This window comes from Belonocnema kinseyi, chromosome 7, assembly GCF_010883055.1.
Source record: "Belonocnema kinseyi isolate 2016_QV_RU_SX_M_011 chromosome 7, B_treatae_v1, whole genome shotgun sequence".
Taxonomy (NCBI): domain Eukaryota; kingdom Metazoa; phylum Arthropoda; class Insecta; order Hymenoptera; family Cynipidae; genus Belonocnema; species Belonocnema kinseyi.
In genome coordinates this window covers 17005992-17020828 of record NC_046663.1, presented here as the reverse complement: position 1 = coordinate 17020828, position 14837 = coordinate 17005992, and the positions used below count along the sequence as shown (strand labels likewise).

The window sequence follows — 14837 nt, the reverse complement described above, 5'->3', positions numbered from 1 at the left end:
TACAGTTCATATTTTAACCAAACAATTGAATTTTTGACCAAAAATGATACATTTTCAACCAAAAAGATTAAATTTCTACTAAAAAAGGTCAATTTAATTTTACTAAACTTTTTAATTTTAAAGTCAAAAAGAGTATTGTCTACAACAAACCTGAATTTTTAACCTAATTTAAAGGCAAATAGTTGAATTTTCTACTATAATTATGAATCCTTAATAAGAAAAAATTCATTTTTTTAATAAGTAGTTCAACTTTAAGTGAATAATCGAATTTTCCACCCAAAAATTATGAATTTAATTTTTAACAATATAGTTGCATTGACAACAAAACAACTTTGCAACCAAAAAATATTTACAGTGGATAATTCAACCGAAAAATGTAATTTTTAATAAAAAAAGTATAAATTTTCAATAAAGCAATTTAATTTCTACAAAGAAAGAGGAATTGTTAATAAAATACATGATTTTTAACCAGCAATGGTATAGATTAATTGTCAGTTTCAAAAATGTATTTTCAACGAAAGAAATGAACCTTCAAATGAAAGAAATAAAATTTTTAACAAAGTAGTTGAATTTTTGATAGAAAAGAGGACATTTTTTACAAAATAGTTAAATTTTTAACAAAATAATTAATTTTTCAATCAAATAATTGAGCTTCTATCCAAACGAGATGAATTGCAAAATCACCAATTTCTTTAATTTATTTCAAATGCGGATCAAGATTTAAATAAGACTATTATAATATAACATCATTATAATAATATAATCAATTATATATGTATAATAGTATTAATATTTATATAATTTATATTTTATACGTGAAGTAACGTAACCTCAAAGTACACGCATTAAAGAGGCGCGCGAAGTATTCAGATCATGAGAATCGCCAGCCCAGCATCGAAATCTGAAAATATTAAAATCCCAATCTCTTCATTTTATATCAAAGCAGATAGAGATATAAATAGAACCGCCGAAGTGTTCCGACCGGCAATCGTGCACCTTCGAGTTTTCAAATTCAGACGAGGAGAAATGTGTTGCGCGCGCAACCCAGGCATTTATATCGTCTCCTACCATATTCACACGGACATAGACGTGTCATAGTATTGGACCACGTACCGTTTCAGATCTGGGATCACTGGTGCTGACTGAAAACAGATGATTTGGAGCGATTCGCGCGCCATCTGTTGGTCATTCTAAGGACTTATTGAACTACCCTCGTATCATGGGGGAATGACCTTGTAAGTTTTATGCGAGCTAAATAACTTTTGTGGCCAGGAATATTTATTTCAGAAAATTGAATTCTCGCATTTCTCTTGAAAACAACAATAGACAAACAAACTAGATTTTATGAAAAAAATTCTTTAAATTCTTTTGAAATCCTTTAGAATTTTTAAAAGTTCCTAGAATTTTTTTATGTAATAAAAATATCTAGAAATGCTTTAAAGCATTTGAAATTTTTAGACATTTAAAGAAACTTTCTCTAAAAATATTTAAAAATACCCTAAAATATATCAAATCTTTTAAAATTTTTTGACATTCCTTCAATTTTTTCAAAACTCTTGAATCTTTCTTTTTTAATTAACAAAATACCCAAAAATGTTTTAAATCTTTTGAAATTTTTGGACATTGCATTCACTGAATAAGGCGAACGCGCAATTTATGGAATTTACGAAATTGATGCTATTCGAGGAATTTACCGAATTTATGAAATTTACAGATAAAAGTCGACTTTCTCTACGAATCCACACTTATATTTTTTGTCAATTTTTTGCTAAATTCGCACTATCATGGGGAAATTACCCTGTGCGTTTTATTCGGACTAAATAACTTTTGTGGCCAGGAGAACCTTTCTTCACGAAATCGAATTCTCGCATTTTTCTTGCAAAACAACCATATAAAAAAGAATCATATTTTATAAAAAAAAAATTTTTATTTTCCTTACAATTCTTTAGAATATTTTAAATTTTCTGAAATTTTTTTTTATAGCAATAAAAATATCTTAAACTCTTTTAAATCCTTCGAAATTCTTAGCCATTCAAAGAAACTTCTTCTAGAAATATTTTAAAATACCCTAAAAGTTTTTTAATCTTTTAAAATTATTAGAAATTCCTTTAATTGTTCCAGAGGTCTTGAAAAAATGTTAGAATTTCTTTGAAATCTTTTAAGAAAAATTATAATAAATAGATTTATTGAAAGTCTTTTAAACCCCTTTAGAATTTTCTAAAGCTCTTGGAACTTTTTTTTAAGTAACAAAAATACCCGAAAATGTTTTAAATCCTTTACAATTTTTGGACATTGCATTAATCGAATTCGAGGAATTCACTGAATTAAAGGACCTTGCGGAATTCATGGAATTCACGGAATTATTGGAATTCGCGGAATTTATAGAATTCACGGAATTAATGGAATTCTCGGAATTCACGGAATTTATAGAATTCTCGGAATTTACGGAATTCAAGAAATTTACGGAATTTATTAAATTCACGGAGAAAAGTCGATTTGAAATGGATTCGATAATGAATTGATAATAAAATCAATAAACGGAAGTGTGAATATTAGAGTGACTATGACAATTAATTGATGCAACCTCCTGGTAAAAAAAAGAATTCTAGTAATTAAATTTGGACCCCAACGAATAAAAAAAAACCCCTACTGTAATCTAAAAAAAGTGGAAAAAAACAGTTTTGAACAAAAATAAAAAAAAAAAGGGCAGAAAATTGAGAAGCCAACCAGCCACATGCACCTCCTTCGTTTTTTTCGTCTCCTTTCTTTTTATTGCTGTTAAATTACAATAAAAGAACATTCAAAATAAAAATAATAAAATTGCACTGTATTAATATCTCACACAATTAAATCAGAAATTTAGAAAGTAAAAGAAAAAAGTTATTAATATTAATATTTAAATCCAAGTCAAACTCTTGGTCCACATCAACAAAATATCACGTTTGTGTTCCTCTATCCTAGTAAATCCTGTGAGTGATCTTGTACACAACACCACCTTTTTCAAAATTATTTAAAGGATTTTTGCAAAAATATATCACTCAATCAATTTTAAATGGCGTACAGAAAATATTATGAATTTAAAATGTCGTTAACAAAAGCTCAATAGTTTTAGAAATTTGACCAAAAAATGGGGGGGGGGACATTAAATGGACTATATTCCTCTAACTCTTTGTCCTTATCTGTGAGAAAATAATTACTTTCTTTGCTTTTGATTTGTTGAAGTCTCACTGCAGTATGTTTCCCAATTAACTTTTGTGGATGATTCAGAAAAAGGATATTCCTTATAATATTGTAATTTTTTTTTGTGAAATGAAAAATGGGACAAACCTAGAGCTCTCTCAACTAAGTTTTTGATTACTGCAATTTGTTTTGAAAAGGATCAGCAAAAAAAAAATTAAAAATTCTACTTAGATATGTACTTTTTCTATACCAATTTGTAATAACATTACCATCCCAATCCTTAGTCACTTTTATGACCAAAAAACTGATTCTGTTATCTTGTTCTATTTCTTAATAAAAATAAAGTTTAAGATGAAAACTGTTAAAAGTATCAATGACCATCTGCAACTTTGTTATAGGAACATATTTTATTGAAGGGATAGTTTTTATTATCAATTCAACTTATTTTTAATATAATGAATATTTGTATACAAACAGATCTGGTATTCCCATAGGTTCAGTCATTTTTCCGATTTTAGCAGAAATAGTTATGGAAGATTTGGAGGTTTTTGCTATCGGAAAATTAGATTTTGTTTTGCCTTTTTATTTTCGGTTTGTCGACGAAACCTAATTATGAGTTCCTCTAGCAAAGTTGCAGATGGTCATTGATAATTTAAAAGTTTACATCTAAAACCAATCTAAAATCTAAACCAATTTAAAATCAATTGGTATACAAGAAATACATACTCAGGTAGAATTTTAAATTTCTTCTCTGCTCATCCTTTTAAGAACAAGATTACAGAAATCAAAAACTTAGTTGACAGAGCTCTAGGTTTGTCCCATTTTTCATTTTACACAAGAAATTTGTATATAGTTAGGAATATCCTTTTTTGGAATGATTATCCAGAGAAGATAATTCAGAAAAATATTGCAATCAGAGTTCAAAAAATCAAAAACAGTGTAATATTTTGCTCACAGATAATCAGAAAGAGTAAGAGGAATATAGATCATTTAATACTTTTGCTCTTCCATTATTTGGTCAAATTTTTAGAACTCTTGTACTTTCTTAACAACATTTAAATTTATACTAATTTCCGTATACCATTTAAAATGGATTCACTGATTAATTTCCGCAAACATCCTTTAGATAAGTTTGAAAAAGGTGTCGTTGTCTACAAGATCACTTGCAATATCTGTAGGATGACTTACGTGGGACGTACTGACAGACTTCTTCATACTAGAATAGAGGATTACAAAAGACTTTTGTGCTCTGTTTTGTGTAATAATTTAAAAACCGATTTGGATAAGATAAACAAAATTTATGCTTATATGATTAATTACATTTAACGGTGTTGTTTCATGAGTCTTGTTTTTCTTTTACTTTTTCTATTTCTGATGTAATTGTGACAGATATTCAGATTATTTTGACAACAGATTAGCCTACTGATCTTCATTCAATTATCATTTTTTTCTCTTTTTTTTATTTTTTTCTGCAAATCATTTTTTTCCTCTTTTTTCAGATTGCAGTATGAGCTTTTATTGTTTGTTCTTTGTGGTCTAAATTTGGTCGTTGAATTCTTGTTTTTGAACAGGGGTTTGCATCAATTTGATTATTGGTCGTTAAATAGAATTTTTGATTTAGATTTTGATCTAATTTGAATTTTCGAAATTGTGAAAATTAATTCTTGAGTTTCCTGTATCACGGACTTTGGTTGGATTACAATTTCAACCATGGCTATCCGAAGGTAAACTTACTCCTTAAAGTTTCCCTAGCACGAAACCATCCATGATGATACCACATCACGAGAGAAGAGCCAAGTAGGATGAAGCATCTAACAAGTTCTGATGTAATATTAGGACACGTAAGATCCTCAACGTAAATAAAACTAAGTCAAAGTCTTCAAAGTTCAAGCTAATAAATAAATTCAAGGGCTTTTTAAAAAATAAAAACAATCAATTTAATCATTTGTGTGTTATGATCCAACCATTGCAAAATTTTTTTTCAATTGTTAACTAGTATATCATCAATTCGAATTTCAAATAATCTAAAATTTTTAAAAAGGCTGAAGGTTCTTTCTAGTTCTATTCTACAGTGAAAATAAATGGGTAAGCATTTTACGGATTGATGAAAAAATTTTTTATTAATTTTTTATTATCACTCATCAATCGGGGGTTGAGCGAGCATCACATTTTTCGATTTGATTGGGAAACAATTTTTAATACCAAATAAAAATTTCGCATAACTATTTTTGTTTAAGTCAGTCAAAATAAGTTAATTTTTAACCAAGAAAGAGAGTACATTCTTAAAAAATAGGGGAATTTTCAACAAAATATTTTCATTAAAGAAATTTAATTTTAAACCAAATAGTTAAATTTTCCCAAACATATATTAATTATTTTGGTGAAATCCAAGTGGTTGATTTTACAACCAAAAATAGAAAATTCCTAAAAAAAATTTATTAGTTTATTTAATTCATTTTAAATTGATAAACTTGTAACAAAATAGTTGAATCCTTCATTACAACATATTAATTTTGGTATTCAAAAACGACAAAAAAATCTTTAGAAATCCTTTGATTCCCTTTATAACTCTCAACATTTTTTGTTTGGAATATTTTGAAATAATACATATAAATTAATTCTAAAATCTTTTGAATTTTGTTTCAAACTATTAAATCACTTTAAATCTTCTGAAAATATGTAGGAACTTAATCTTAAGCTTAAACCAATTAAAAATCTTCGAAATTTTTTAAAATACCATACAATATTTAAATTTCTTTTAAACCTCTTGAAAACCTTCGGAAGTTTGCAAAGCTCTTTACATTTTTTATAGTAAGAAAGATACACAAAAATCTTTTAAATCCTCTGAAATGTTTCAAAACTCTTGAAAACATTTTTTTTAACAAAAATACACACCAATTTTTTCAGCTCTGACATTTTTGTATATTGCATTTATGGAATTTGAGGAAGTTACGGAATTGATGGAATTCAAGGAATTCATAAAATTCAAGGAATTATATAAAATCGCAAAATTCACTTTATTTTAAGACTTCACGGAATTAATGAAGTTCTTGAAATTCCTCTAATTCGCAGAATTGATGGAATTCAAGGAATTCATACAATTCAAGGAATTATATGAAATCACAAAACTTACTTAATTTTAAGAATTCACGGAATTGATAGAATTTGCAGAATTTATAGAATTCAGGAAATTGATGAAATTCGAATAAGTAATTACATTCGCGTGTTTCAAGGAATTCCTGGAATTCAAGGAATTGACTGAATTCATGAATTTCACGAAATTCGCAGGATTATTGGTATTGCAGGAATTCACGGAATTCACGGGATTCATGGAATTCGCGTATTTCTTGAAATATTTAAAAGTTTTAGAAAATTTTGCTTCAGTTTTTTAAAATAATCTAAATCCTTCAAAAGTTTTTCAAATTCCACTAAATTACTGGAATAAATTAAAAATTATTTGGAATATTTCAAGATACCCTAAAATACTTTAAATTCTTAAAAACATTTAAAATCATTTAACAATTTTTAAATTTATTGGAATTTTTTCTCAAAGTTTCGTAAAAATACCGCAAATATTTTTAATCTTTCGAGATTTCTTTAAATCTCTTTAAAGTTTCTTAAAGCTCTCGAAAATGTCTTGGAATCTTTTAAAATATCTGAAAATACTTTAAATCCTTTTATATCCCATGATATTAAGAAAATAAATTTTAAATTATTCGAAATTCTTTAATTTACCTTACATTATTTTAAATTCTTTGAAAATTCTTTAAATCTTTCAGCATTTTGCTAATTTATGTACAACCCTTTAAAATCAATTAAAACTTTTTAAAGCTATTCAAAATTCTTTGAATCTTTAAAAATACTTAAAAGTATTTCAAATCTTTTAAAATTACATAATTCTTGAAATTTTCTGAAAAAATTTTAAATAATTCAACAAATTTTACTTCTTGAAACTCTTTCTCGTATTTTGTAAAAATAATCTATAAATTTCAATCCTTTTGAAGTTTTTGAAATCTTTTCAGATTTTCTAAAGCTCTTCAAAATGGCTTAAAATATTTTTAAATCCCTTCAGATATATGAAATACTTCAATATTAGTGGCCTAAGAACGAAGTTTAAGAATTCATAACCAACTACAAAAAAAATGTGATTTATGTTGGTATTTCAAATGTTTATAAATTAATGAAAAATAATTTTTCTAGAATATATTTTTTTGCATGAATGATCACTTTGGAAAACCAATGCTGTGTATAGATTAATTTTCTGTATAATTCTCTCAAAATTCCTTAAGGAATTCTTAAAACAAAAATTAGGAAATATATATTTTGGGCTTATGTATGGAATATTTTATTGAATTTCTGTCACCTTTAACTTTATAAAATTAGATTAATTCAGTTTAATAACCTAAGTTTATTTTCTACTGTTTCCGCTATCGTGAAATTTGAACCAGGTTAATCATGATCAACTTTATACGGAAGTTAGTTTAATAATCTTCTTTAGTTTAAAATAAACTTGATTATTCTTGCGCATGTAATCTTCAATGAAAAAATATTTTTCTGCGCGGGTAAGTGAATTCCATCAATCTTGTGAATTCCATGAATTCAATGCATTGCGTGAAATCCATGTTTTCAGTCAATTTCTTGAATTCTGTGAAAAGCATAAATTCTTTGCATTAACGTCTTTCTTGAATTCTTAAATTCTGTGAATTCAATGAATTATGTGAATTACTAGAATTTCTGAAATTGCGTGTATTCCTTGAATTTACTACATTCCTAAAGTTCCGTAAATTCCGCGATTTAAACGAATTGCGTGAATTCATTGAATTCTGTGAATTTCTTGATTTCCGTGAATTTTATAAATTTCGTGAATTATATTGATTCCATAAATTCTATAAATTCCTTGGATTCTATGAATTTTGCGAATTCAATCAATTTAGTGAATTACTTGAATTACGAAAATTTATAAATGCCGTGAATTCCTTTATTCTTGCAAACTCCATGAATTTGGTGAATTCCATAAATTATTTGAATTTCAAGAATTCAATTAAATGTGTGAATTCTTTGTCTTCAGTTAATTCCATGAATTCTTTCGATTCCACGACTTTCTTGAATTCCTAAATTCCGTGAATTCTGTGCATTCCGTGAAATCAATTGCATAATTTCTATGAATTTCTTTAATTCCGTATATTCCTTGAATTTCCTACATTCCTTGAGTTCCGTGAATTTCGCGAATTACATAAATTTGCTGAATCACTTAAATTACGAAAATTCTTTCCATTCGGTGAATTCCGTGAATATGTTGAATTCTATGAATTTGGTGAATTCTATGAATTCTGAGAATTCTACGACGTCAGAAAATTTCTTAAATTCTGTAAATTTTATGAATTTCTTGTCTTCCGTGCATTTCTTATATTTTGCGCGATCCATGAATTGTGTTAATTCCATGCATTCCGTGAATTCCTTATATTCCGTGAATTACATGAATTCTTTGGATATTATGACTTTCTTGAATTCCTGAATTTTGCGAATTCCGCGAATTCCATTAATTTTTTTATTTATGTGAATTCCTTCAACTTCCTACATTCATTAAGTTCCGTGAATTCCGCGAAATCTGTGAATTCAAGGATTTCTGTAAATTCGTTGAATTTCTTGCATTCCGTGAATTCCATGAATATCATGAATTCTATTATTTCCACGCATTTCATAAATTTATTAATTTATATGAATTTCGCGAATTTAATCAATATGGTGAATTACTTAAATTTCGAAAATTCCGTAAATTCCGTGAAATTCGTGAATTCCGCGAATACGCTGAAATCTATAAATCTTGTGAATTCGACTAATTCCACGAATTCAGCGAATTCTATTAATTTTGTGAATTCCATAAATTGTGTGAATTTTGTTTCTTTCGTGCATTTCTTATCGTGCAATTTCGTGAATTTCTTGACTTGCGTGAATTTATGAATTCTATTTTTTTCACGCATTCCATACATTCATTGAAATCTAAGAATTTCGCGAATTCGATCAGTGGTAAATTACTTGAATTACAAAAAATGTTTGAATTGCGTGAACTCCATGAATTCCATGAATATGGTGAACTACATGAATCTGGTGATTTCCTTATATTCTGTGAATTCCATGAATTCTATGACTTGCTTGAATTGGATAACTTTCTTGAATGCTTGAATACCGCGAATTCCATGAATTCAGACGCGAAATTCTTAATTTCCGTGAATTCCTTGAATTCCCTACATTCATTAAGTTCCACGATGTCCGCAAAATCCGTGAATTTAGGAATTTGCGTGAATTCTTCGCATCTCGGGAGTTTTTTTCCTACGTTAATTCAATGAATTCTATGAATTCCGTCAATCCCACTAACTCAACAAGTTCCTCAAATTCCTTTAGCTCCATGGATACGCTCGTTATATACTTTTTCTTTACCTAAAATTATTAACATTGGTCTAGTGGAATATTTATTATCACTATTTAATAAATTTCCGATTATTTAAACAATTAGAATTCGTTAAAATATTTTTTTTCAATTTTAATTTTTTTCGCTTAAAATTATCGCTATTACTCTAGTGGAATATTAAAAAACATTGGTTCATCAATTTTTAATTGCTTAAACAAGTGATATTTGTTTGAATTTTTTTTTTCGAAATTCGTTTTTTTTCGGAAAAATTATTACTATTTGTCTAATGAAATTTCCATTAACATTAGTTTATTAATTTTTAATTATTTAAACAAATAAAATTTGTATATATAATTTCATTTTGAATTTTTAAGATAAAAATTATTACTTTGGGCCTAGTGGAATATTTATCAATAATTAATAACTAATAATTAATTAATTTAATAAAAAGTAATAATAATTTCTAGGAGAACGAATTTTCGAAAAAAATTGTTCAAACCAATTCCATTTGTTTAAACAATATAAAATTAGAAAAACAATATTAATAAATATTCGATCAGACTGAGAGTAAAAATTTTTGGAAGGAAAAACAAATTTTCGAAAAAATTATTTAAACAAATTCCATTTATATAAATAATTCAAAACTAATTAAAAAATAATAATAAATATTTCACTGGCACATCTCTGGTACACAAAATTCTTCTTTGGATAATTCTCTACAGGTCCCCATACTTTCCCATTGTATTTCTTAAAACCCTCAAAAGTAAAAAAAGTGATTTTCTCCATGCATTTTTTTTTGTTGATTTGATCTAAATCAATGTCATTAAAGTATTGATTAATAATATAATTTTGAAAAAAACTCTCTCTAAGCTCCGCTGGGATATGAGCCCAGGTCTTTCAGATTGCCGGTCTGATGCTCTTGCAACTGAGCTACAGAGAGACGAGAATATTTTTTTCAGAACCTCCTTACAAGCTGAATGTCAACATCATTTCTTACACCGTGAAAATCTTCAATAGCCCTCCCTTCTATAGCCATTCCAAGAATTCATGCCGCGCCAAAGAGATAGGTATAACAGGAGCTGGGCGGGGTCCGCGGTTGTCAATTAGGCGAGCACTGTGGCGTAGAGAAACAAAAGCGGAGCGGGCTAAAATGAGTTAGCTTCCTCCCACCGTCAGCCCGAAAATCGGCGCTATAGAAGAGTTTCACTGTACTTGTAAGATCATTCTTTCTAAACATGAATTCATATTTTATTACTGATGTAGGTTTCTTGACCAGGGAAATTAATTAATAACGATAATGATTAAACTATTAATTAATTTCCCTTGTCAAAAAATCTACAACTAAAATAAGATATGAATTTATTGTTAAAAAGACAAATTTAAAAGTATAAGGAATGATGTTGACATTTAGCTTGTAAGGAGGTTGTTGTGAGGTTACTCAAATCCCAGCGGAGCTAGAGAGAATTTTTTCACAATCTTAAGATTAATCAATATTTTGAAAATGTTGATTTAGATCAAGTAAACTAACAAAATTAACATCTAAAACTATTAATTATGAAATTTCGTTTTTCGGATTTGGAATAAAATGGGGCGATCGTTACCCTCTAGCATCCAAACAAATTTTACCAAACGTGAAAATAATCCGAATTGTTCAAGCAGGTTTATTTGCATCGAATTCCACCTTTCCTAGTATGAGCTTTGCAGCTCTCACTCAGAACTTTCCACTTTCCGGACTTAGACATTACCCTCTATACTATAGCATGAATATTCCTGAATCACGGATTTGGACGTTACATGGTCCTGAGAATACACTTTTGACACTAGCCGCGTAATATTGTAATGGCACCAGGAGAGTTCTTTGAACAACAAAGGCTGAAAACAAGGTCACATCGTTGTCCCGTACAAGTTAGTTAGTAGCATAGTGGTTGCGGAAGATGAGTGCTAAAGAGGCTCTTCGCTTGCGAGGAAGCATCCGGTTCCTGGGTTACCTAATGTCACAATGAGTTGCACACCATTGTTGTCCAGGTCAAGGGACTTTACTGGTTCAAATAAGCCGGTGTTTACGTTATACACATTAGTACGTACCTGTATAGTTGGAGGTAGTTTTGTGTAGCTGCGGAGTGGTTGTCGTAGTGATGCTGGGCCGGTACTGTGGCGGAAGCGGGGGGCAAATTGGTCCCTTGTCCTCACTCTCCTCCACTGAAACCTGCCAAATATGGAGCACGTTATCGTTAATGTTTGTGACATTTATGTGCGCAGCCTAGTCTGGGGTAAAATAGAACACAGGTTGACCGCGCAATCATAGTCAATGAATACGGAGAGCAACCCGGTTGATATTAACAGCTTCTGATAAGGTAAACAGGGTAAACAATTTTGCGTTTGTTACAAGTTTCATATTTTTTTTTCGAACCAACAGAGCTTAATATTTGTGACCCTCGACTCATAATAATTTTGTTTGTATCAACACTGAAAAGTAGACCGGTTTATAACATTGGTCCATTTATAAATGGGAGCAATGCAAGCCGCGGATAGCAAACAATAAGAAAGGTTTGCTTGTGTCATAAAACTTTATTTGCATACAAATGGGATTGAAAACAATAGCACTTTGTAACAAAAATTGAGTGTTATGATATATTCAAAGTTTGGAAAATCAATACAATTTTAAAAAAATTTTAATCTTTGAGAAAGCTTATGAGGATCGATGGATGTTACTGTGACCCAATATTTGTTTCTTTTACCCTTCTTCCCTTGAAAATCAGTGTAGCCCAAATTATTTAAAAACTAAAGAAGTAGTGTTATTTTACACAAAAGTATTAGGATATTTGATAAATTAATTACAGTGAAACCCTTCAATAGTCCTCCCTTCTATAGCCCTTCTGAGAACTGACACCCCGCTACAGATAGGTGAAATAGGAGCTACGCGGGGTCTGTGGTTTCACTTAGGTGACTACTTAGGCGTAAATAAAAAAAAGCGGAGCGGGCTCTACTGAGTGAGTTCCCTCCCACCGACAGCCCAGAAATTGGCGCTATAGAAGAGTTTCATTGTTTATGAAATAAGCGTAATTTATATACAATTGTAAATGCAATATGAAACGCTATAATTCAGTAAGATTTCAAGTAAAAATATAATGAATTTTCTGAAAAGCAGTTGAAGTTTCAACCATTAAGATTTTTTCTCAAATAAATGATTATTTAACCAAAAAAGACCGATTTTTAACAACAACAAAATCAATGTTTCCTTAAATCGTATGTTTCCAAAAAACAGTTCAGTTTTTAACCAAATTACTGATTTTTTGAGTCGAGAAGACAATTTTGTTTAAAGGCAGTTGAATATTTAAAAAGGAGTTTAGTTTTAACTAAAACACAGGAAATTTTAAACAAAAAAACTGACCTTCATGTGAAAGGTGATAATAGTTCGATCCAAAAAGGAACGAATTTATAATAGAATAGTTAAATTATTGGCGCAATATATGAATTTCCAATAAGTAGTTGATTTTTCAACTTGCAAAGAAATAATTTCAAATCAAAAATGGAATCATTAAATTTCCAGGCAAAAAATAATTTTAAAAAATTCCCCTTTTTCACTTAAAGTTAATATTTACAAATTTTAAGGAAGAAATTTTCAACTAAAAATTGAATGTTACATTCTTAAATAAAGAAAGTCATTTAATCAGGTAAGAACTTTACCACTAAAAATTTTAATTTTCAACCAAAGTAATAAATAAAAATATAAACTTTGCAACAAAGTAATTCAAATTTTTACAAAATTAGAATTTTGAACTATGAAAGATTAATTTTCAAACAAAAAGCAATAAATTTTAACAAAATTGTAAAATTTTGAAGTCAAATACGCACAGTATGTACCAAATAGTTGTATTTTAAAATCTAAAATCTGATTTTTCATAAAAAAATGTTGATTTTCTTCAAAGTAGATAAATTTTTCTTAAAATATTTTGATTCATAACCAGAAAGTTAAATTTTGATGAAACTTTTCCAAAAAAAATGTTTTTTAAGTAGTTTAACTTTAAACTAATATTTTAATCTTCAACCAAAGAAATGAATCTTCAACCAAAAAAAGAAAGAAATTTCAGTAAACTCGTTTAACTTTCAATCAAATAGCTAACTTTTTTACAAAAAAAAGTTTAGGAAAAAAAGGATACATTTTCACCAAAATAATTAAATTTTTAATCAAATGGTCGATTTTTTTATTAAAAATAATTACTAGTGGACAATTTGTATACCTTCCATGATTTCTAAAACAAATTTTAATTGTTTAAATAAATTCAACTTATGGAAACTATTATTTATTCCAAAAAATTAAAAAAATCATAGTATTTTCTAATAAAATTAGTGTCATAATTGTTGGTGTAAAATTGTTTCATATGCAAAAATTACTGAAAATGAGAAATTATACGTAAAAATGTAGGCTACAAGGTGGGGGTACCGCTCGAGCACAGTTAAGGAGAAGGCGTCCTATTGAGAGGCGCCCTAATGAGAGGCTCGACTTCATTAGTGATACATAAGAAGCATTTATTATTTTTTTTACAAAATCTCGTCCGATTAACCTAAATCCTCAAAAACATTACTTATCACATCCACATGAACAACCACGCAAACGAGATGATCGTCTCGTCTCGATTGCATTTTTTTAATTATCCATTATTGATCTCCATCATATTTTAGTTCTATCTAATCACATTTCAAGAAAACTTAGATTTTTCCAAAAATAATTGATATGTATCACTAGACTGTTTGGCTACTCTATCGGAGAAAGAAAACCCTGAAGGGCAGTCCGTGAGAATATCCATAAAATTTTTCGAAACTGAACACTTTAAGGTTTGTCGATAGGAATCTAAATCGTTTAAAGCAGGAGCTTTGGATGACAATGATTGCTTAACCAGCGAACATAATGAATCACCTTTCAGAGAAGGATCAATTAAAAACCCGATATCTTTTTTAAAACCTGTAATGATGATATTAAATTCATTGAAGCTAGGTCATGTTTTCAATACAACAAACTCTCGGTTTCTGTCCCCTCGGTATCGGCCTTCCTATAGCGACTGGCTCATGCAGTTTCTCAGCTTATGGGGTGAGGAACGGTTGCCACATGCATGTAAAATACCAGTAGCGTAGCATAAAGGCGCAGTGTGCGGTTACTCGCGTATATTGCGCCACTGGACTAAAACCGAGAGTTCAGGGTATTACTAAAAAATCGAGAATCGTAAAAAAAGTCTTACATTTACTGTAG

General features: G+C 28.8%; 1 protein-coding gene across 1 annotated transcript in view; it reads right to left on the bottom strand.

Annotated features, from left to right (window-relative positions):
* LOC117176354 (discoidin domain-containing receptor 2) overlaps nt 1–14837 on the bottom strand; it is a 212220-nt gene that overhangs the window by 67852 nt on the left and 129531 nt on the right. The window contains exon 8 of the mRNA XM_033366596.1: nt 11675–11795. Coding sequence (XP_033222487.1) covers nt 11675–11795 — 121 coding nt within the window. The remainder of the gene's footprint in view (nt 1–11674; nt 11796–14837) is intronic.